The sequence below is a fragment of the Microcebus murinus genome, chromosome 5 (genome assembly GCF_040939455.1).
Source record: "Microcebus murinus isolate Inina chromosome 5, M.murinus_Inina_mat1.0, whole genome shotgun sequence".
Classification (NCBI taxonomy): Eukaryota; Metazoa; Chordata; class Mammalia; order Primates; family Cheirogaleidae; genus Microcebus; species Microcebus murinus.
Window position 1 is genome coordinate 104931162 of NC_134108.1, and position 24373 is coordinate 104955534.

The 24373-nt window shown below is 53.0% G+C and overlaps 1 protein-coding gene across 3 annotated transcripts in view; it reads left to right on the plus strand.

The window, feature by feature from the left end:
• Window positions 1–24373, plus strand: part of KIF6 (kinesin family member 6) — a 358750-nt gene that overhangs the window by 329034 nt on the left and 5343 nt on the right. For 2 of the 3 annotated variants that reach the window (XM_012778297.3, XM_076003385.1), the window contains 5 exons: window positions 9505–9589; window positions 11250–11385; window positions 13793–13890; window positions 20173–20262; window positions 22225–22447. In XM_012778297.3, coding sequence (XP_012633751.2) covers window positions 9505–9589; window positions 11250–11385; window positions 13793–13890; window positions 20173–20262; window positions 22225–22417 — 602 coding nt within the window. In that variant the 3' untranslated portion in view covers window positions 22418–22447. Of the gene's footprint in view, window positions 1–9504; window positions 9590–11249; window positions 11386–13792; window positions 13891–20172; window positions 20263–22224; window positions 22448–24373 lie in introns of those variants that run through there. The other variant, XM_076003384.1, reaches the window with a different exon arrangement.

Here is a 24373-nt window from a genome sequence, read left to right on the forward strand (position 1 = left end):
TCATTTTACTTAAAGGTAAAAACAGAAAATTTACCGCTTCTCACTTTCTTCTCTAGGCACGTTGCAATTTCTGGCACGGACTTAATAGCTGTGGATGGTGCATGTGAGGTGCTTAGTGATACAGGATGTGCAGGCTACTTTTTTGTTGTTCTCCCACTGTACCTTCAAATCCTCACGGGAGGGATAGTTCTTCCTCTGCCCCTGGATGGAAACTGAGCAACCCCATACCAAACTGTCAATTACAAACAACAACAACAACAACAAAAAAGGTCATTCTACAATGTAACTGCAGTCTTAATCCTTCAAATGTCACTCAAAGATAAGACTTCTTTCTCTCTTGCCCCAGCTAAGGCCAATCACCAGGAGGAAAGGAGGGACGTGGTCATCAACTTCTCTCTTTCTAAGTCACTTCCTCCCTCAGCCTGCTAAGGCTCAGTTTCCCCAGGAAGGGCAGCTGGGAAAGGTCTCACTTAAGCGGTGCTGTTGTAACAGGGTTTGGATGCTCTGGGCCAGGTGGGTGTTCAAAGCTGACCCTTCCCCATTTGGGGTGCTTTCATGAGTCTCTGTGCGTCCCTCGCCAGCCAGCCCCTTGACCTGAGGGACTGCACCTTACTGGGACAGTTGCTTGCCCACTTTGAACTTGCATGGCTCAGGGTCCTACCAGGGAGCAATGGCAGTACTCAAATTAGGTACTGTGAAGAGGATTGAATAAAGACCTGTTCGCAAAGTGTGAGCAGAGGCTCGGGAAACCACAAAGGAGAGTGCAACACCCCCGAGGTAGCAAGAGCAGCATGGCAGGAAGCGTTGCTGTCCCTAGGCCTGGGGGGCAAGAGGAGTGAGCAGTTTTTGGAACTTGAAGACGGAAAGGGCTGTGCAGAAAGGCTCTGGCCATCTGATACGAGCTGTGGCTCAGTCAAGCCTCACATCCTGTTCATGAGCCCCTGTATGCTCTGCAAAGCTGTCTCAGGAAAGAAATAGCTCGTTCTCTCCCTCTCCTCGAGACCCCCTCCATTGCTTGCTAACGTAGTTCCCCTTGGCTGATCCCAAGTCATGGGGCCGAGGATAAGGAAGCCCGTTGCCATAGCTGCCCACCCCCTGGGGCACAGGCAGAGCAGGGCAGGAGAAGGTAGAGGGCAGACTTGGAGAAGCAGATGGCATAGGACTAGGTCCAGCACCCGGCCCCCAGGCACCCTGTGGCCCACCTCCAGGCTTTTCTCCAAAGGTCCCACTGTCCCTGCAGGCGTTAAAGGATGTCAGTCTTAAGCGGTATGCTGGAGCCAGCTCACACCGGCTGTGCGTCTCTTCCCAGCTCCGAATTCAGGAACATCATGTTGGCAGGTTGAAATTGGCCGTGACAGGAGTATTTACACCACAAAAATTGGCACACACTAAGAATCAGAGGTTTATTTTTTTTCTTCCAGAGAGCTGGCTGGGAAATACTTGCGCACACCGCAGATCCAAGGTGACCCTGACCTTTCTCCCGTACTGGGAGCCCATCTTGAGTCAGCAGGAGCGTGGCAGAAACTCTTGGCTCTTGCCCCCAGCAGGTCATCCGCCCATGCCCCGCCCTCTAGAGCTCCTGAATGGGGATCAGACATGGTGCACCGTGGCCCTTGTTGCCCCTCAACTCACACACACACGTGCCCGGGAATTCTCACCGAGCTTTCTGAGTGGTCTCTTGCAAGCCTCCCTCGCTGCCTCCAGGAAGAGAGCAGCACCTCCACACACCGTGCCCAGGGAGGGAGACGACGCAGGCTTAAGGCAAACTGCTGGCCCTTGTTCAAGGAATCCTCAGCAAACACTTATTTTGGCCCTTTTCTAACACTGATGTGACTACTTTGGTCATCCAGGCAGCCCTTGCCATTTTACTTTGAACATGTGCCAGTTCTACTGTGCGGTCTGTCTCAGAACTCGCTTTTGACTCTAATATATGATAAGTTATTGCCAAATGAACAGATTAATTTATAAATTGGCCAGTAGCGGGTTTGTTTTCCAAAAGTAGAGGGAGACCGCTTTATTCAGGTTCTTCGACTCAATTCTTAAAAGTCCTGAAGTTTCTCTAATAATCCAATCAAGAGAATTGAGCGAACCCCACTAAGCATCACCGCGAGAGGTTTCCAGAGGAGGAAGGCTCACTCTTGGGTACAAGAAAAACTGCCCTCCCCAGAAGGCCACATGTGTCCTGGGACTACTCCACACTGGCCACGTCCAGTGGGATAAAGATGTAACTGGATTTTAGGGACGCCAAGCTTCCTACTAAAGTCTCTCTGAAAAGCCCTGGAGACCAAGGCATGTGGTCACCACCTGTCTGTGAGGCCAGAGTGACAGGAGGGAGACTCGCCAAGGTACTCGGGGCTCTGCGAGAAAGCCTGAGTTCAGAAGTACGAGCACACTCCCCAGGGAGGAGCGGGCTGGAAGGCGGGCACGGACCTGCTCTGCAGGGCGGGCTGGGAGGGAGGGACAGGTGCCCTGAGCTGGGAAAGAGGTCGGATCCAGAGGTCACCATGCCAGGCGCCGCCGAGGGGCTGAGATAAGAGAAACGTAGACTGGAAACCAAAAGACGGATCCAGGGATTCCAGCAGGAGGGATTGCGGAATGATAGGAGGAAAAGCGAGCTCCAGTTTGAGCGGAGGGGATGAGTGCCCAGCTGCAGCAAGTACTGAGACTAGAAATGTCCTTCCCGTGTATGGCCTCTGCCCCCAGGGCCTCCCTTGGGTTGCCGACTGGCCCTGGGGCACGCTGACCCTCCGACTGTGTGGCCTGCGTCCTGCACAGGGGGAGGCGGGGGAGAGGGCGCACGTCCAAAGGGGAGAGCCACCATCCCAGGGGTGCGCTCTGGGACAGAGGCGCAGGGTCGTCGTGGGGAAGACCATTCCCGCGGGAAGAGTCTGTGGGCGGCCTTCTGTGAGGGGCTGCCAGGGCCCGTGATTTGCTTTTTCAGGCAGGTGCGCAGCGCGTTTCTGATTGTTCTAAAGTGCCGCCGGCGGGCCGTGTATCCAGAGGGCGCCTGTTCCTCCCGAGGGGAAGGCGGGGGCAGCGAGTGCAGGCGCTGAGGCGGTGGGGTGAGCGTGCCTGAGAAGTTACCAGGCGCCGCCACCTGTCCGCAGGGTCATTCGGGGCACCCTCAAGTCTGGGCGCGCCGCGGGCTGCTGAGGTGTTCCACAGAATCAACACCAAGATGGATGGTGGCGCCGAGCACCGCCAGCGTGCGATTACTCCAGGTGACAATAAATTTGAGCCATTAAACAGGAAATGGTCTGATTGGGAAGCCAGAATCTCTGCCTCCGAGCTGCTGACCATTGTGATAATTGAGGTGCCCAGGCCATCAGTCTCCGAAAGGGTGGACACTTTGACTGCCCAAACAAGGTGAGGCTGCGTGATCTACGGTTCTGCAAGACAGTTCAGCCCCAAGGAGGCCCAGAGTGGGTGTTCAGCAAATGAATCATTAGTTGGATAGCCAAGGCGACCGGCTGGAATGCTCCCCTGGCTCTGGGGGCTCCTCTGCCACGGTGGAGCCGGGTAAGGCGCTGCCTCCTCCCCCGCAGGGAGGCTGAGCCGCGGCCATGTGGGCTCCATGGCCTTTGCTCTGCGCAAGCCCACGGGGGCCCTTGGGGATTTGGTGCATGGTTGGAAATTGCAGTTTTGCCTTCCTTGGATTTCCTAGTAAGGTCGAGGAGACGGGCCAGTCCGGCTCTGGGTGTTCACGGCTGGCCTTGGAGAGTGGCAGGCTCCAACGGGTGGGCAGCTTCTCACGCCCAGCAGATAAGCTGCAAATGCCAAGTGGGATCAAGGTGCATGTCGTGGATTTTGGTTAGTAAAGGGCAGTCTTCACAGGCCAGTCCCCAGGGAAGAGACTGGGACTGTCTCTCAGCCCCAGCCCCAGATCTGAAAAGCATTCATGGAAAAGGGCATCCCCTTCACTGTCCCCTTCGAGGACAAATCAATACAGACTTCAGTGATCTGCCCTGTGGCTTCCTTCGTTATTGGAATCCCTTACAGAGGAAAAAGCACCAGCTTTGAAGTCAGACCGAGCTAGGTGCTCACCCTGTCTGTGCTCACGAGCAGCGTGCTTCCGGACAGCGCAGCCCTGTCCGGAGCGGGGGTTGTGGAGGTTGTATAAGACCATGCACACCAAGTGCCTGGCCCGTGCGGCAGCTCTGTGGTGGGGATCGTTATTCAGGTTTTATCAAGCACCCACAGGGCCAAGTGCAGATGGCTCCGACCTTGCAGAGAGTGTGGCTTCCTTGTCGAAAACCCCTGAGCCCTTTCCCCGCTTTCCGCAGTGGCTCCCAAAGGCCTGGGAGCTGGGCAGGGCCATGAGGGCCATACTGGCTCCCATGTGTCATCCCTTCTAAACCCACGCAGCTCCTGTCTTCTCAGTAACTCCTGCACGGAACGCTTGCGTTGAAACTGGGCTCAAAGCCTTAAGCAATGCTTCTTAGCAAGGGGGGTGCATCAGAATCACCAGGGAACACTACTGGGAAATTTTAGCTCCAGACCTACCCCAGTAGGGCCCAGCTGTCTCTGAGCTTTTACAGGCTCCTTAAGTGATTCTGATGTACACCCCTCGTTGAGAACCATTGAACCAAAGAAATGATTCTGCACGCTGCAGACATCAGATATCTACGTAGGGGGCAGAGAGAGAGAGAGAGTGTTTGAGAAGAGGGTATGGGAAAGTGAGAGGGGAGTTAGAGAGACCTTCCCATGTGAAATCATGAAATCGTGGCAGGTAGGAGGGGGTCCATATCTTGGCTGTCCCTCTCAGCAAGAGCCCCTCCTGTCCTTGCACTGCTAATTCCCCAGCACCGGACACTCAGCGGTAAGGTCAGCCTGCAACTGTGCACCCTCCCCCACCTGAAGTTTCAGTGACTGTAACATTTGGCTGCTCAGGGCTGCCTCCTTATGTGACTCTCAGCTGTACAGCCACCGCAATGAAACCCTTTTCTCTTGCTTTCGTACTGCTTTGGAGCCAGCTGCCCCCACAGCTTAACAGGGTGACCTCACCGGCTACTCGGGCCTATGACCTTCTGTGCTGCTGTCCCAGCCAGAATCCTGTCCTTGAAAGGAGGGCTCCCTGCACCTCCTGTCAGGTGACTGGAGGTTCTGTCCCTTCCAGAGTCCCACTGAGGACCGAGACCTACAAACTCAAGTGCCCTTTGGTTGCTCCCTCTCTCTCTGTTCTTGCTCAGTCGCTTTTGTTTGGTTCCCTTTGAGTTCCCAGCCCCCCGTCTCTCTGCAGAGGGCAGCGCTGCGGGGACAAGCCTCGGGACACCCAGAGCCGCGGGAGCCTGGCTCCCGTTGGGCTTGCATTTCACTAAGCAGACGTCACCTTGGGCCATGGCCCATTTGATTGCCATGACAACACGGGGAGCTTGTGTCTTGGGGGTATGCTGTGCCCTCATTCTGGCTGCCCAAGGTCCCTGGCCCGCCCCAGCTTTCTTTCCCAGACCCTTTCAACAGGCTCACGGCGTCCTGGCGCCACCCTGCCTCAACTGGTCTTCAGTTCATTCGAGTAGCTTTGTCCCAGTCGGCACAAAGCAGCTTGACTCCGCTAGCAAAGGAATAAACCAAGCCAGTCCCCTCCTCAAAACCCTCCAGCCCCTCATCTCCCTCAAAGCCAAAGTCCTTGCCATGGCCCACAAGGTCCTACGTGGTCTGGCCTCGGTTTCCCACCCCTTTCCTTTACCAGCCGCTCAGCGCCCTCACCGTTCTCAGGCGCACCAGGCAGGCTGGCCTCTCAGGCCCTTGGCGCCTGCGGTCCTACTGCGCTCTGCACCCCGATCGCTGCGTGCTGGGTCCCTCCATTCAGTCTCTGCTCAAAGGTCCCCTCCTCAGACGGCCCCCGGCCACCCCGCCTAACACGCAGCCCTCTCTCCTGTCATTCTCTACCTTTTACCCAGCTCCGCCTTCCTCATAGCCCCTTTTGGTCCCCAGCGTCACGTGGCAGACTCGGTTCTTTTGTTGATTTAGTGTCCGTCTTCCCCACTAGAGTCCCCGCCTAGAGGAGGGGCAGGCACGGAGTTGACCCTCGACAAACATTTGTCACATAAGTGAGTGAATGACTAGGCCTGGATTCAGAGCCTGGCCCTGCTGTTTGCTAGCTTTGCGTCATTGCACAAGCCACCTGGTCACCCTAAGCCTTGGTCTACTCGGCTATGAAGCAGAGGTGACAATATCTTCCAGCTGGAGTGGTGAGGGCTAATGAGGTGGGACACAGCGCCTGGGCCCGAGGGACTCCACCAGTGGCAGCCGGCACGACCTTCCCATGCGTGTGAGCCGCTCTCAGTGTTCTCGCCTCAAGCCTCCTTGACACACCTAACGCCCCACACACGACCAGGGCCCTTGAACCCTGTGATCAGCGGGGAGGCTGCCAGACACCAGGGAAAAGACACCCAGCCGGGGCAGAGGCGCGAGAGAGGCTCGAGCCTCCCTCCTGCAGGAAGGCCCCACGTTCACGCTAGGGTGGCCGCGGCCTTTCTATGGAAGCCCAGGCCCCCCTGGCCTCCCCCCGGCCCTCCGTCCACCCGCTCATGAAGCCCCAGAGGCTGCCTGTGCCCGCCCAAGTCACACTCCCTGGGCACGTCCAGGCGCCCTTCCTTCCCCAGCCTCCAGCCGCCTCCCGAGTGCGCGGTGCCGGTCACCACAGAGCAGGGAGGCCGTCGCTGGGTTGCTCAGGGGTGCCCCGTGGGGCGGGCTCAAAAGTACTGAAAGAAGGAGATTCACGGTGTGTCTTTTTCAGCAGGCTGTAGGATACATGGGCCCGTTTCCGACACTGGTGGGGAAGGGAATATTCTGTCCATTTGAAGTCCTGCTGTTGTCAGTTTGATGTGAAGATACTTCCTTCAGGCTGTGTGTGGTGGCTCACACCTGTAACCCCAGCACTCTGGGAGGCCGAGGCAGGAGGATCATTTGAGCCCAGGAGTTCGAGAACAGCCTGAGCAAGAGCGAGACCCCCTCTCTACTAAAAATAAAAATTAATTTTGGCCAACTAAAAATATGTAGAGAAAATTAGCCGGGCATGGTGGCGCATGCCTGTAGTCCCAGCTACTCGGGAGGCTGAGGCAGGAGGATCGCTTGAGCCCAGGAGTTTGAGGTTGCTGTGAGCTAGGCTGACGCCACGGCACTCACTCTAGCAACAGAGTGAGACTCTGTCTCAAAAAAAAAAGATACTTCCTTCAGTTTGGCATGCCTGGCATTTCTCAAAGATGGGGCCAGCAAACACGCATGGCACTGAGCGTGCCCGTGCATGGCGGCCGAGCCAAGCACTGGGGGGAGACACACAGAGCGAAGGACCCAGTCCCTGCCCTCGGGGCTTCCTGTACCTGTGCCCTGGGGGGCTGGGGAGATGCAACAGGCAGTCTGCCTCATCAAGGCCCGTGAGGTGCACCCACACAGATGACAGCTGCCTTCAGTTGGGAAGCCTGTGGTGTCTGCATTTCCTGTGTCTAAATGACAGAATAAAACACTTGCTCGGTCAGTTTATACTCGTCGCTTGACACAAGGAAGGGGGAGGGTTGCTGGTACCTAGAAGGCAAAGGACAAAATCTTGATCTAGTTAGCATCTTTATCGATATGTTAATGACATAAAAGACACGGGTGGTAAATCGGTAAGGGCGCCAAAGGGGAAAGAAGACTGCGTGACAGAATAAGGACCTCTCGGCAGGCTAGACCACCAATAAATGTGAAGTGTGGCCTCTGGGATCAAAAGGACAATCGCACTGAAAGAGGATGCGTTTTGACAATCACTCATGAAAAAACATGAAAGTGTTTAAACTGACCACAAGCTTAATAGGGGGCCGACCGCAGCAAAGCTGCTGAAAACACGAGCCGTGCTGGGGAGGCTGGCCCGGGAAAACATGTAGCTCTTTGGCACTAGAAAAAAGAGTGGGTTCAACTCCCAGCTCTGCCACCTACTAGCTGTGGGACCTTGGGTTAGGCATGGCCCTCTCTGAAACTAAGAATCTAACTGAAATGACATGGTGACGCCTTCCCTGCAGGGTTAGTTTGAGAATTAGCAATAAGTTAGGTAGCGGAGTAAGCCCAGTGCTTACTAGGACTTGGCAGAACCTAGCATATAGAAGGCACTCAATAAATGGTCTTTGTTCGTAATTCACCTGCCATAGAAATTAAATTTTCAGAAGCAAAGTGGAGTCGTTCTCTACCCTGGACTTTCCAGACCTCTCTGAAGTCTAATGTCCAGATCTAGGCTATCTACCTGAGATAAATTAGAAAGCAACCAGGTCACTGGGTGCTCAGATGAGGGAATTGGGCAGAGTCAGCCTGGGGAAAAGGTGCAGACACATACTGCATGTCGATGTTGCTGTTATTCAGGGGGCCATCGGGCTAAGAAGAAGGGCACGCCGTGTTGCTCCAAAGAGCCAGGGTAGTGATGCAGTTAGTGGTGAAGGTCTCGGCTCAGAGTAAGAGGAGACACGGCTGTCCACAGTGAAATCGCTATCCAGCAAGGCAGCGAGCTCCCATCCCTGGCAGTGCTTAAGCGGAGAGCAGATGACCATCTGTCAGAAATGTTATAGGAGGAATTTTTGAATCCAAGGCCCTTGCAACCAAACAAACCCAGGTTCCTAAAGTCAACCACATGCCTTGAGCAGGTTAACCTCTTTGAACCTCAGTGTCCTTATCTGTAAAAGAGGAATAATAACACCTCAAATAAGTGCTGTAAGGATTAAGTCTGAGCGTGTGCAGAGGCACCTGGACCACAGTAGATTCATTCTCCCGTATGTGGAGTAAAAAGCAGGCCCGTGTGTCTTCTAAGATATCTTCCATGATGTCTCTTCTGAGAAATGCAGTGCGACCACAAAGAGACTCTGGAGGACAAACAGACCCCACCCACCAGGCTAGGAAGGGACCAGCTTCAGAGCACACCGGGCAGAGCAGGCAACCAGGCCACCAAAGGCAGCCATATGGGGGCCAGACAGAGGTCGCATGAGTGGGGACACAGGCCGTGGGCACAAGCCGATCACTGCTGACATGCTCAGCCCTCCGCCAGGCTGTCACCAAGGCTCGTTCTCAGCCCTGGTTGCATACTAACGTCACCTGGGTTGACCAGGCTTGAGAACCACTGCTGTAGAGGGAAGTGAAAACCAGGGCACGTGATTCTGAGGCTAGAAAATCCAGCACCTCCACTCATGCAGAGAAAGATGTGAGACTGTTTAGAGAGGGTTTTTTTTCCGTTTGGGAAGGGCTCTTTATCAGAAGGTAGGGAAATGCGATTCTGCATCTTCCCTGGGGACTCCAGAGGAAATGAGTGAGCTCAGCCGTAAAAGGATTAGTAGAGATGGAGGGAAGAATTCCCTTCCCCGGGCAGACGCTGAATGGAGGGAGGGTCATCCCAGAAGCCGCTCCTCCCCGGGCTTTCAGCTGAGCAAAGGTTGCCATCCAGAGGCCTCGGAAGGAATTCACAGGGTCCCCTTTCATCTTGGGACGCACTTGAACCCTGTCATCTGCCCTAAATGTCACGCTTTGCCTTTTGCCTTCCTCCTGCAGGGATCTCAGAAAATACGGCCGTGCCCTCCACGCCAGACCTGCAGGAAGAGAGGCTGCGGTCCCAACTGGAGGAAGAAAAGAGAAGGTGCCCTTCCTCTTAGCCTCACACAGTCTGGCCCCAGCTTCCCAGGGCCTCAAGGATAGAGCGACCAAGCCCCAGGGCTGAAACTAGCGGGTCCAGCAACTGTGTCCTAAAATAGTAAGGGGAGGTTCTGCCTTTGGCAGGCAGGGATGAAAAGCAGGACCCTAGGTACTGTCAGGTTATTGTTATTATATTTTTTTGTTTTAATTTTTAGAGATGGGGCTTCACTCTGTCACCCAGGCTGGAATGCTATGGCCCGATCATAGCTCACTGCAGCCTCATACTCCTGGTCTCAAGCGATCCTCCCACCTCGGCCTCCCGAGTAGCTGGGTCCACAGACACACTCTGGTAGGATGAGGTTAGAAGGCAGAACAGACAACCCCCCCACCACGCCCCCCAGGCCGGGGAAGCAGCTGGGCTTGTCTGCTGCTGCCACCTAGGGGAGTCAAGAAGTATGACCGCGGTGGTCTTCCTCAGAGCCTGCCGTTGGAGCCCAACTTCCCTCCTGAGTCCTGAGAACACTACACCCTCGTGCAGCCATTTAGGGTCCCAAAATGATTTCACTTACAGCGTGAGGAGTCTCAAGCAAAAACAGGCATGTGACAGTGACGCACAGCACGGTCACAGGATCTTGCTCAACATCCCAATCCAGCTGCTTAGCTCATTCTTTCATGTATGCACTCAACAAATGCGTGCCATCTCCTCCGTGCCGTGGGTAGGTTCTAGACGTGCTAACCCAGTCACCTCCCCCGCCTCAAGGTGCTCGTGTTATCATCGCAACACAGTCCTGCCCGCCAGCACCCCGCACCCACTCACGCTCACACCCAGGAGAACAAAGCCCCGGGCGCTGGTCCCCGGTTTCTCTCCACAGCTGTGCACCATGTCGTCTCCCTCCAGGGTGCCCTGACTGCCCCACCCTGCACGCCGCTACTGCTCTGCCCCCTCGGGGTGGTCCACCTCCTCCCTGGCCCCATTCATTTTCCTCAGTTCCTCTCCAACCCATTGTTCTTGTGTCCCTTGCTCCACCCTCATCTTGTCCCCCTGGTTCCAATCTTGGTGGCACCGCAGAAGCCAAGTTGTCTCCTCAGCTGGGCTGGTGGCCTGTTTCCTGGTTGACAGTGTCTGGCTGGTCACAGCACCCCCCACACACACCAACACAGAACATGCACAGGAACAAACTGAGTGCTGGGACTTCTGATCCTCAGCAGGAAAGTGAAGCAATGCAACAGTGACAGTTAAGCGTGTGGCTCTAGAGCCAGACTGCTGGGTTCACATCCTGGCTCCCTGTGAGCTCTGTGCTCCTCCATGCCTCGGGAGACGATAACAGTAGCTTCTTCGTGGGGCTGTGAAGGGCATTCATATCTGTCAAATGCCTAGAGCAGTGCCTGCCCCTGAGGGACGACCCCGTCTTGCAGGAGGGCTGTTCATCTCACACACACATCCCCATGGCCTAGTGGACAAAGTGCCTCACTCTGCTTCTCCATGATGTACTCAACCCCTGGTGCCATGTCCTGGCCTCGGCAGCTCCTATAGGGTCCCAGGCCCTGTGCCACAGGGCAGTGCTCCAGGCTTTGGAGGCATCGGCCCTGTCCACGTCCTGCACCGTCCTCTGTGCCAGGGCTTCCCGGACGGCGTAACTGACTCTTCTCTGACTCCTCCGCAGGTATAAAACCATGTTCACACGCCTGAAAGCCCTGAAGGTGGAGATCGAGCACTTGCAGCTGCTCATGGACAAAGCCAAGGTGAAGCTACAGAAAGAGTTTGAAGCCTGGTGGGCAGAGGAGGCCAGCAACCTGCAGGTACGGTCTGGAGAGCATCGGGACAGCTGGGGAGGGGCCAGTCACGTGCCCTCCATGGGATGTCAGGAGACAGAAAGTGGGGGCTTTGACCCGTAAGCCCATGTGTTCTCAGCCCCTGCTCAAGTAGCAGGTGCCCCTTGTAGTAACAAGGACTACAAAGATAGGGGAGTAATTGTTGCCTTGCTCTGGTGCCTAAAATAACCACCTGATGCATGGAAAGGTGAGGGCTGGAAGATGTGGCTCCTTAAACCAATGAGCATGCCAGCAGTGCTTGGTGTGACATCCTCCTGTGATAGTATATTGACATCACTTATTGTTTTTATTATGGAGTCATATATTATTATATATATATTACATATAAAATATATAAATAATATATGTTATATATTATATATAGAAATTTTACTATGCAGAAAAACAAAAAAAATCACCATAATCCCTCCACTTAAATATAACCAATATTACTAACATGTTGGATTATATGATTTTATCTTTATTTCTATGCATATCCATCTGCATATTTTTATAAAAAATAGAATTATATTGGTGTCCAAGTATCACAAATGGCTTTTTAAACTTAATTGTATAGCATACCTATTTTTTCATGTTGTTATGCTACTCTAAAGGCTGTTACTGTTTCATTGTGTGGATATATTTTAATTGATTTAACCAATCTCCTATTGTTGAATGTTTGGGTTGTTTCTAGTTTTCACTCAAAATGTATTTGTAGATAAATTTTTGCATATTTCCTAGGCAAATTCTTAGAAGTTCTCTATAATACTACAAAGGTTAAAATAAGAAGTGTTAAGAAGTGTTAGTATAGAATCCCAGTTTCAATTGTCCTCATGGAACCCCTCAGTTGTGGTACAATGGAAATGACAAAATGCCCGTAATCATATCACTTGTGTGGCTGGCGGGACCCTAAGTCATTTTCTAACAGGCTGATCCCTTCATTTTAAGGATGAGGGACTGAGATGTGAAAGGATATTTGCCCAAGGATGCAGGCGAGCAATAACCAGTGTCACCAAATGCCATGTGACAGGACAATAGAGAAGAACATTTGTATAAAATTAAATGCACAAGATTACAAAGAAACCAATTAGATTGAAATAGTTATCAAAATACTTTAAAAGCAAAGTTAAGCTATAATAATATGTATACCACTCTTAAAATGCATTAATTTAGAAGATCTAAGGGTGGGCCCAATATTTACCATAATTTCAAAATAATGATGGACACAATATTTCAAGATTTCTGCACCAATTGTAATGGGATAAGAAAATATGCATGATTTCTATTGGTGACAATGTCACAGGCATTGCTAATACTACTGTGGTTTGTTGTCTGCATTTATTGAACTTATTTTAGAAATGCTAAATTTCAGGTAGAAGTGAGGAGAAATAGAGATGTAATAGGTTCCTATCCACATCACACAGCCCCTGGGTTCTGTCTGTGGGCTCAGGGTTAAGAGCCCACCTGGCCGCTGCATCAGCCGCAGCAGGTGCCCCAGGGAGTGTGGCCGCTGACCGGCAGGTAGGCGAGGACGTCCAGGGTGACTCAGGAAGTGTCTGGCCAAGGCTGACAGACTCAGTTTATTACTTACAGAGACAGCGAAAGCCACAGTAGCCAAAGGTGTCAACTCCATGTGCCTCCTGTCCTACAGATGTCATTGAAACCAAAGGGACCAAACGACAGCACCAGGGACGGTGGGACACCCTGTGGCAGAGGAGTCAATTCCATGCTGTTGCTAAGCAATTTCAAAGCCTGTGGCTGTTCCCCGGGTGGGCCAAGGCAGGCAGCCTCAAACATCACTGAGAACAAAGGTGGCAGTGAGGAGCCGCGCTGGGCCAGCCTCCCAGGAGGGTGGGGGGCGAGTGGGAAACAGCCTTGTAGCCACGACTCACAGCGTCCTGCGCCCCCACATTCGGGGAGGATTACAGGGCATCCTGCCAAGACCTGGATCAGCGCGATGGAAGCCCTGCTCCCGAGGCCTGCGTGGAGCCACACGGGGGTTCCCGGCCCCGAGGCGGAGCCCTGCCCCTGCGTGAAGTGTTCCTGGATTTCTCCTGACTCCAGCGGGGAGCCTTTGAGACAAGGAGAAGCAAGACCAGAAAGCACTTCTGGAGAGTTGTCAGATAGCATTTTAAGCATTTTTTTTTCTAGCTATAAAAAGTAATACATGCTCAATTTGGAAAACTTGGAAAGCACAGAAAACACGAAGAATCAATCAAACGTTACCCATAATCCTACCAGCAAGGACAGCGTTTTGTTGCCCATGACCACGGTCATTACATGTCAGATTTGTTTTTGCCATAAACATTGCATATACCAACTGTCATAGCTGGCTTTTTCTTCCCATGCCATTAGGTTCAAGCTAACGCTGTGAAACTCCTCCTTGGCCCAATAGGTAAAGTCTCCAGCAGTGAATTCACTGGATCACATGAAGCCATTTCCCCAGACATCGGAAGCCCAGCATGACCAGTCCCAGATTCTGTTTAACAAAAGGTAAGGAGAGACCGTGCCAGCAATGTTAGGGTACCCAGCAAAGGCTCCCTGCCTCTCTCCTTGGCCCCTTCCTGTGGCTCTAAACGTGAGCCAGGAGGATGAATTCCTTTTACTATTTAATTAGCCATGCAGGCCAGTGGCTTTCAAGCTTCTCTGAGCACTCAGCCCTTCAGCCCCTCACTGTGACAGCTGGTAGACCTACTGCCATGGTAACAAGAGGCAAGAGGTTTAATAATCAGACCCTGGTCCTGTCCCCCGAGTGGGAAGAAAGGGTTGGTGGGGGGAGGGGCGCATAGCATGGGAGAAGGAGGGGTGTTGGGGAAGGAGGGGGGCGTTGGTGGTAGGCTGGGGGTAGCCAGCCTGCCCAGATGCAGGGGAGCCCTTTGTCCCAGCAAGGACTCAGGAGAGAGCCAGTTTCCCTAAATGATGGAATGATCCAGCAGGGACTTCACCTCCCCACGGACCATGTTGCTTCCAGCCACACCCCAGGTGGTAGAGCCGGTGACACGTGCCTCCTGCCACCCTCCATCCCTCAGCCGCAAGACTGTCAGGCCAGGCGCCAGGGCAGCGTGCGTGGGGCCGCTGTCTGCTCCACCAAGGAGCAGTCCTCTGGGTTTGACGAGGCACCGAGCACTCATGTTGGAAATGTAAAATAGAGCTTTTTTATAAAAAGTGCCAGGCAGTATCTTTAGTATGATGTGATGAGAATGGCACTTTACCTCTGTGGCCTTCCTTTCAAAAACCCATAATGCCAGTCACAGCGTGAGGGAAACATCAGACAAATCCCAGTTGAGGAATATTCTACAGAATACCTGGCCAGTACTCCTCAAATTGCCACGGTCATCAAAAACAAGGGAAGGATGAGAATCTGTCACAGCCAAGAGGAGTGTAAGGAGACACACAGACCAAACGCAATATAGTTTCCTGGGTGGGATCCCAGAACAGAAGAAGACGCTAGGTAAAAACTATGAAAATCCAAATGAAATATAATAATGATTCAGTTAATAATAATGTATCAACATTGGTTCACTAGTTGTAACAAACGTACCACACTAAACGTGTGCAATAGTGGAGCCTGGGTATGGGTTGTATGGGAACGCTGTCTACTATATTTGCAACTTTTCTATAAATCTAAAACTATTCTTTAAAAAAGAAAATCTCATCTTTAAGAAAACACCAACCAGTGAGCCCCTCTGTACCAGGCTGATATTTTCCTAGGACTTTCCCACATCCCCCAATCTGTCCCTGGGTGCCACACTTCAGCTTGTATTCTAGTTTTAGGAAACAGCTCCTATGTGAGCTCCAAAGCCCAGGGTCAACAGCTAGCATGGTGTGTTGGTTTAGCAAGCTTGGTATTTTGAAAAGCAGTGTAGATTCATGAAAGAAAAAAAATAAGTTGGGTTTCATTAAAATTTAGAACACTACTCAGCAAAAGACACTGTTAAAAGATGAAAAGATAAGCCACAGACTGGAAGAAAATATTTGCAAAACATATATCTATCTGATAAAAGTTTTGAATCCCAAATATAAAAAGAACACTTAAAATTCAACAATAACAATCTAGCAATCCCACTATTTGGGTATTTACCCAAAGAGGGAAAAAAAAGTCTTTTTATCAAAAAGACACATGCACTCGAATGTTTATAGCAGCACAATTCACAAAGAGCTAGAATCAACCCAAATTCCCATCAATATAGGAATGGATTAATAAAAGGCGGGATATGTACACCATGGAGTATCACTCAGCCATTAAAAAAATGGTGAACTAATACGTTTTGTAGCAACCTGGATGGAACTGAAGACCATTCTTCTAAGTGAAGTGTTGTAAGAATGGAAAGATAAACACCACATGTACTCACTATTAAATTGGAACTAATTGATCAACACTCACGTGCAAGTATGATAGTAAAACTCAGCAGAAACCAAGCAGGTGTGTGGGGGGGGGATAGGTAAATTCATACCTAATGTATACAATGCATGCTATCTCGGTGATGGGCACACTTATAACTTTGACTCAAACTGCACAAAAGCAATCCATGTAACCAAAACATTTGTACCCCTGTAATATTCTGAAGTTTTAAAAAGTTCAACAATACAAAAGCATCCCAATTTTAAAATGGGCAGAAGATCTGAACAGCCACTTCACCAAAGAAGATATACAGATGGCAAATAAGTGCATGACAAGATGCTCAATATCACATATCACTAGGGAATTGCAAATTAAAACCACAATGAGATACCACTACTTACCTATTAGAATGGCTAAAATAAAAAAAACTGACAACACCAAATGCTGGTGAAGGTGTGGAGCAACAGGAACTCTTGTTCACTGCTGGCAGACAAGGAAAATGGTATGGCCACTTTGGAAGACAGTTTGACATACTCTTACAAAGCTAGATATAGTCTTACCATACAGTCTCCCAATTGTACTCCAAGGGATTTACCCAGTGAAGTTTAAAATGTATGTCCACATAAAAATCTATATATGGTTTTTTTATAGCAGTTTTATTTATAATTGCCCCAAACTGGAAGCCACCAAGATGTCCTCCAAAAGGTAAATGGATAAACAAACTGAGGTACATCCACACAATGGGATACAATTCAGCAATAAAAGGAAATGAGCCATCAAGCCATGAAAAGTCATGAAGGAACCTTAAATGCATATTGTTTAGTGAAAGAAGCCAATATGAAAAGCCTATACAGCTATATGACGTTCTGGAAAAGGCAACACTATGAACACAGTAAAAATACCAGTGGTTGCCATGGACTTGTGGGGAGGGATGGATGAATAGGCAGAACACAGAAAATTCTGAGGGCAGTGCAACTATTCTGTGTGACACCATGATGGTAGACATTATGCCTTTGTCAAAATCCATAGAATGATACAGCACAAAAAGTGCACTGGTGTATAAACTATGGACTTTAGTTCATATATCTCTATAGGTCCATCAATTGTAACAAATTAACCACACCAATGCAAGATGTCAATAATAGGAAAAACTGTAAGGGTGGGGGAAGAGACTATATGGGAACTCCGTACTATCTGCTCAGTTTTCTATAAACTTACAATTTTCCAAAAAAAAAAAGTCTATTCATTAAAATAAACTAAAAAAGCAGTGTAAGAAGGCAGCTGCACTGGTGTGTGGCAATACGGCAGTGTCCTGCGCCTGGCCCACTCTGCATCCACCTGGGCACCTGCCAGCCTCTGGGGGCACATGAGTTTGAATTTGCAACCTCTGAGTCCTGAACAGTCCTTGTTAAGGCACATCAATTGTGAGTGGCCAGCGCCCCCTAATTCCCTCCCCACAGTAGTTTGGGGAGGGAATTGCCAAGATTTGGGGGAGGGAAGGTCACACCAGGCAGGTTGCCAAGATTTGGGGGAGGGAAGGTCACACCAGGCAGGTAAGAAGAAAAGTGTTCCTGCTAGAGATTGGAAAAGGAGCCTCCCGGCAGGGCTGGGAAACCTGCGGCCTTCTGATTTCAAGATTGTTCTTTCCTAAGCACCAAAGGAGGCAAGAAAAGCTTCATCTTTCTGTGTTGCACCCCTTTTAATAAAAGGGTTTGTTCTGTAGAATTCGTCAAAAGGCCGCACTCAGGGATCCAGAAGGCCACGTGTGGCCCCAAGGCTGCAGGTCCCACACCCTGGCTGGCTTTAGAGATCTGGTGGTAAGGAGCTCACTCCGCTGGGTGACACAGCGGGGAGACCCTGTCCCAGGTCATCACAGCGTCTCAGACATTCTCTGTCAACAACCCACAGTGGAGGATTAGCTATGAGTTCCCTTAAATTCTCCAAGCAGACAGCACTGGCTTTCTTCTCGCATGGTGATAATAGCCCCCGTCATTTATCGAGGGCCCTTGTGGGCCCGGCGCTGAACAAATGTGCAACGTGCAGACTATCATCGTCCCCCATTCTACAGATGAAAAACCATGGCTCAGAGAGATCGAGGAGCTTGCTTGGGGTCACCCAGCTTATCAGCGGTGAGATTGGCACCCAGGCCCATCAGAGTCTTGCCACTACTCTCACTCCTCACAGCAGTTTTGTTTAGCATCAAGGCTGCCCTTTAGGGCCATGTGTACATTATGTTGTCCTGGCCTTGGGCATTCCTGCACCTTCCTTAGGTATCCCGACCCAAGATGATCCCTGGATGTGCTTGCCAAGAGATCCTTAACCCTGCGGTGAGAACCTTGGATTTCAAAGGAGTACATCAGATCATCGCTGGCCACCTCCAAGGAGTCCCCTCAGTGTAGACCTTCACAAAGTCCTCACGTGAATCCCAGCGTAGCTCTGCCAAGCAGCCTGCCCCTTTGGGGTCCCCTCGCTTTATCTGTAAGGTGCACCAGGGGCCCCCGACACTGTGACACTGTCATGCTATGATCAGATAGATGTTCGGCATCATTTCAGAGCAGCTGGAGCTGGCTGCTCCCGCGCACACTGCAGAGGGGCCGTTCTTGGTGGAATCTCCAGGCCAGGGCGCTGGTCCTCTGCTCGCCAGGTCTGAGGGAAATCTGACTCACCGCTTCCCCAGGGGTGCTCGGGGCCTGGAGGCTGATCGCACTAAACACTCTGATTGGCAACCCAGGAGGCCTAATTATTGTTAGTATCGCTTATGAATCCTTATTAAGAAAGAGGTGATTCATTCTGATGGTCCGCATGCTCTCTCTCCAGAAGGGATGTCAACATGAGAAATGAATTGAGTGTCAAAGGCTGGTTGAGCAGAGAGAGCGGGCAAAGGTCATCTGTGGTACAATCCTGAGAGCTACAGAAACTGAGCTGTGGCATCCAGGGACACTTGAGCGGCTTAGGGGCTGGGGGAGTCAATTCCCTCAGGAGCTCCAAGCCTTCAATTGCTCTGTCCTCTTGCATGAGCCGGTTGAGGCAACAGGCTGGGCAGCTGGGCCTCTGCAGAAGGTACTGGATGCCCCCAGCTGCCACCATGTGACCACCACTGCTGCCCTGCCCCAGTCTGTCTCTCCTCCTCTTCCACCCACAGTCTGCATTTGTGAACTCTCTCTGGAATCTGAACAAAGCTCCACTGGGAAACTATTAAGTTAATGAGCCATTTATGTGCAAATGACTTGGTATTGCAGACATGCCATGGCCTCCAAACTGACCTTGACCCACCGTAATAGAAGCACCTGCAGGATGGAAAGCCCTTTCTCCCTCCCTTCCCCAGCCAGGCCTGCACCAGGAACCACTGGCAGGAGCCCTGAGAATTGGCCACTGTCCTCCAAAGAAAAACATGCACAGCCTGCCACCTTGTGGCTGTCTCTGGTCCTACAGCAGTCCTCACCAGACTCCCACGGAGATCCTCCACTCTCCCGGGGGCTCTTGGGAAGTCTCTGACAGCTGGGAAACAGGCAAGGGGTGGGGAGTCCCATGCTCTAATTTCCTTTCCTTTGGTTTGACCCACGGTCATGATCCGTGGAGACAGGCCCAGGGGAAGAGGCCCTGCCACTGGCTGAGATGGTAGGGGGCAGGAGGCTGGAGCTGGGGTAGAGACCATCCTCGGGGTGGGGCAAGCAGTTTGTCAGGCCTGTGCAGTACCATGGACTGAGGACGCAGCCTGGGCGAAGCCAGCCCACCTGTCTCTACCCCTAGCCTGCCTGTCAGCTGAGCGTCCCCAACTGTAAAAGGAGGGTTCTAACCAGGCGACTTCTTGGGCCTCCTCCAGCTCTGACATTGTCTCCAGGCAGGACCGTCCCAAAGCAGGGACGAGGATCCCGCCACTGAATCCTTACAACACGGCTCAGAGTAGGGCCTTTATCATCACAGGCACGTGGAATAAACTGTCCACACGCCTCTTCACCTCCCAGGAGGAGCTGCTAGGCTCACTGCATGCAACCAGGAATCCAAGGCGAGGCGCATGCACCCGGCAGCACGGGCAAGGGGCACAGCTGCACGAGGTGAGCTGCTGGAGCTGCCCCCAGCCCAGGGAGCCCGGAGCTGACCGGCCAGGCCACCCAGGGGCAGTCAGTGTGGTCAGGGGTAAGCCGTGTGTGCTCCCTAGCACGCCACAGAAATGAACCCCGCTAATGATGCGTTGTGGCTGACAGCACAGGTCCTGAAGCCTCGCAGAGTCGTGACTAGCTCTGGATCCTGCCACTTACCAGCTGGGTACTTTTAGAATGGCTTTAACCTCTCTAAGCCTCAGTTTTCTCATCTATAAAGTGGATTTGGGGAGGACACCTTCAGTCCCTGACAGCCCCTAAATATAAACCCTCAGCTTCTCTTCTATACACTTACCCGCATACGTTTTGCTTTTGTTGGTTTGTGTCTTGCAGCGGTGTGTATGCCAGGAAAACCCTGCCCTGCCCCTGCCCCAACCCACGCAGCCAGGAACAGAGTCGCATCAGCACCCCCCTGGGAAACAGGTCTGTGGCCTTCCCCTCCCCCTGACGCCTATAACAGCCTCTGCAGTGGGCAGAGTGGGGCAAAGTCACCAGTCTGCTCCCCCCAGGAAGCCCCTTGTCCAGTAGCTGCACAGACAGGGCCCAAGGCTGACCGTTGCCTGGTCCCCTGGGGATCCTCCGGACTGTCTCACACATGCCACTCTCAAAGCTGGGGCATCTTCTCCCAGGGTCCCTGGGACCCCGTGCAGCACACAACTCCTTCTTAATAGATCTTTCTGGAGGCCATAAAAGGAAAACGCCCAGTCCAGGGGCAGTTCCAACACAGCCCACTAGCCCCATGGCAAGACACAGAGCTGACAAGCCTGCCCTCAAGCCTGGGAGCAGGCCTCTTCCCAGTTCGTGCTCTCTGTGCCCTGTGTCTAGGATGCAGGCTCAGCCGTCACCTGGCCGCGTGCTGTCCTCCCAGAGCTGCCCAGGGCTGAATTCCCCATGCCCCAGGCAGACTGAGGGAGCCAGCAGCCCCTGCCCTCCCACCACAGATCTGCATTAGTGCAGCTGGCTGAGCTGCAGCTGGAATGTTGATACCAAAAGTTACTTGTGACAAGGACAATCCCTTGTTACATACAGTCCTCACTGCCTTCTAAAGAAGAGGATACTGTCTCCCACTGTGTGGAGTGATAGGTGTGAGGGTGGAAGATTAGCCAAGCCAGGCGAGCATGCCGCTCTGAGCTGCCCTACGGGCAGTGCTACCTGTAGAAGCTGGATGGAGAAAGGAAGGAGAAGGGCACATAATGCTCCCTTTCTAAGGGGATTTCCTGGACTCCCACTTCTGCTTACAAACCTCTCCAACCAGAACCTGGTCACCTGGCCACACACAGCTGCAAGGGAGGCTGGGAAAGGTATTAATAGTGTTTTTAGTTGTGGCAACTTAGCTAAATACGGTTCTGTTTCTAAGGAGACAGGAGAATAGTAATCTCTGCCTTGACAGCAGCTAGCTAAACCATGGTGGGGAATGGGGTGCACTGGGGAGACGTCCTAAAGCAGTGGTCCCCAACCTTTTTGGCACCAGGGACCGATTTCATGGAAGACGATTTTTCCAGGGATGGGGGGTGGGGGAGGAGGAGGAGGAGGAGCTCAGGCGGTGATGCGGGTGATGGGGAGCGGCTGTAAATACAGATGAAGCTTCACTTGCTCACCTGCCGCTCACCCCCGCTGTCCAGCACCACCCCCACCCCCACCCCCACCGCCGTCCCTACGTTTCATGGAGGACAATTTTTCCACAAAGTGGGCAGGAAGCACAGAGGTCTGTGGCTCAGTCCCTAACAGGCCCAGGGGTTGGGCCCACAGTCCTGAAGTATAGGACATCCGAGTTGGGTGCAGAAGGAGACAGGCCAGCACCAGCAGCTCAGCACCACGGGGAGGCCTTCTCTGAGGCCTGAGACAGCACGGCTCTGCCACCAACTTGCTGTGACATCTTGAAGTAAAGTGGGATTGGTTTGGGTGAGGCAGGGACACAGGACAGGAGGGGTGGCGGTGAAGGGATGGAGACGGTGGTGACCTCAAGCGCATTCCGCTGTCTTGGGCAAGAGCGGTCCAGGGAGAGGGGACGGCTAGAGCTCAGGCCCTGAGGCTGGAAGGAGCTTGGTATATTCAAGTAACAGAAGGAAGGTCAGGGTGGCCGCAGCCTGCTGACCGGGGGTCAGGTCACACAGGACCTGGTAGGTCATGGATGGAGTAGGCATTTTGTTCCAAGAGTAATGAGAAGCCACTAGAGGGTTTAAGGCAGGGAGTGATATGACCCGGTTTGCACGATAAAAGGCTCGGTGTGGCCAATGCACAGAGGTGGGAGGGAGTGAGAAAGGACAGCTGTGTCACACGGCTTCCTGGGTGACATCGGTCACCAAAAATAGAAAAGCACTTGGAAAGGTAAGTGCTGAGTCCAATCATAAGGTGTAGTAAAGCGTGACATGTGGTTGTCACCAGCATCCCCGAGAGGCCGATGTCCTCCGTCCCTCTCACCGGTGACAGCCAGACGGACTCCGACATCCTGGCATTCATCAAGGCCAGACAGAGCATTCTGCAGAAGAAATGTAAGTGCACCTCCGTCCGTGGCTCCTCCAGGGCCACAGGTCACCCACCCTGGGGGCCGGTGGGGGCAGGCTGGAGCAAGCAGTGAGGGGAGAAGGAGGTAGGGAGCTTCCTGCATGTTCCCAGAGCCCCGAGACCAGTCTTCCAGTCGCCCCACCCGTGCCGGCCTCGGCCTCCTCCTGGAGAAAGCCCCAGGGCAGCGTGGGGAACGGCAAGGCAGGCCCAAGTGGGTGGCAGCCCGGATGTCCCGCCCCTCTTGGCAGAGCTCTCTCCCCCTCCTCCAGGCCCTCGTCCCCTTTTGTTCTCTGCCCCCAGAGCCAGCTCTCTGCTTTGCCCAGCCTTCTCCAAACAGGAAGGGGCTGAGTGACGCTTTGGTAACTTGTTGAATCTCCGGCTAGAAATCTCGCCCCCGCTACTGGAGTGTGGTTCTTGCCAGTGAGCTGTGGATGTGAGCACCACTTGAAGACCCAGGCCTGGGGACGCTGTAACAATCACAGAGGAAATGAGTGTGGCTGTCACACGACAGGAAGAGAAGCCACTGGCCTGCCCCCTTACCTCCTGGGCCTGTCCCTCGTCCTCCTGGCAGCTGCCCCATCTCCCATCTGCTGTGGATGGGCCTTTCCTTCTCCTGCCTTCCATCCCCTCCAAAACCCACAGGGACAAGCCCCGGGGCCACCCACCCAGCCCTGCGGTTAGTCTTAGCCTCCTCCTAAGGATCCGGAGGCTCCTGAACAGGCCTCACATCGCCTTCCCATGTCACAAGTGCTCCTCCTTGATGGCGCGGAACAGCAGACTTGTATTCTACAGTGGCTGACCTCTGCCCACACCCGTCTTCTCGGGCAGCATCTGCAGTTCAGACAGTCGGAGGTTCGAGCACGGACAGAGCGTCGCAACTGACGGACGGCCCGTGCCGTGCTGTGCTCACCTGGCCGGGCTGCCAGCCTGCTGCCCTTCACTCCCACCACCACGACCAGCAGCGTCCGAGACAGCACAGCTCTGCCCCCAACTTGCTGTCACACCTAGACCTTCTCTCCTTCGCAGCTTCCTTGTCTCAAAAAGAAAAGGAAATTGGATTCATTATCTCCAAGGTCCCATCTATGCCCCAGATACTCTAACGATACGTGCAGACACTGAACAGTCATGAAAACCCCATTGGTGAAAGACACTGTCCTTACGGGGCCCCCCTGTCTGCTAGGCACTCCCCCTCGTGCTGGGGCTGCAGCAGGGCACACAACAGAGCCAAGCACTGGGGACGCCAGCGTTCTTGACGGACGATAAACACATCAACAAACAAATAAGATCCTTGCAGGGGCTGATACATGCTGTGCAATCGCTAAAATACGTAATGCTGTAGACAGCGGCTGGAAAGACTGCTTTTAGCTGGGTGGCTGGGGCGGCTCCTCTGGAGCAGGGAACTTTAGCCCGATAGCTGGACAGTGAGGATGGAGTGCCAGGCAGCGTCTGGGAGCACGCAGTCCAAGCAGAAAGAGCAGAGAGTGGAAAGCCCTGAAGGGGAAGGAGCTTTGCTTGTTCCCGGGGTGGGAAGGAAGCCAGCGTGGCTGGATTGCGGGCAGCAGGAGAACAAGAGGCAGATCACACCAGCCTTGCCGGAGAGAGAAAGGGGTTTGGACTTCATGCTGGGTCTAGTGGAAGCCAACCGAAGAGTCTTGACCACGAGAGTGGTATGATCTGACTGATGCTTTAGAAAGCTCACTCCGGCTGTCATATGGAGTGTAGACTGGAGGGGCCAAGAGGGGCCCCGTCACCGGGCCGCCGTGAGGGTGCCGGGGAGGCTTGAGAGTGGCCTGGACTCACCAGCAGGGTGGGCGGAGGAGAGTCGGGGCGTTCGGTGTGCGGGGCTGCGAGGATGGTGGTGCCGTTTGCGGAGATGGGAAAGGCAGGGAGGAGTGGACGTCAGAGGGAAGGAGCCAGGGAAGAGAGTCCCGGGGCCCATTCAGAGTTGCAGAGGACGTCAAGAGGAGATGCGGAGGAGACAGCCGGCACGAGTCTGGAGCTCAGAGAGAAGGTCTGGGCTAGAAAAGAA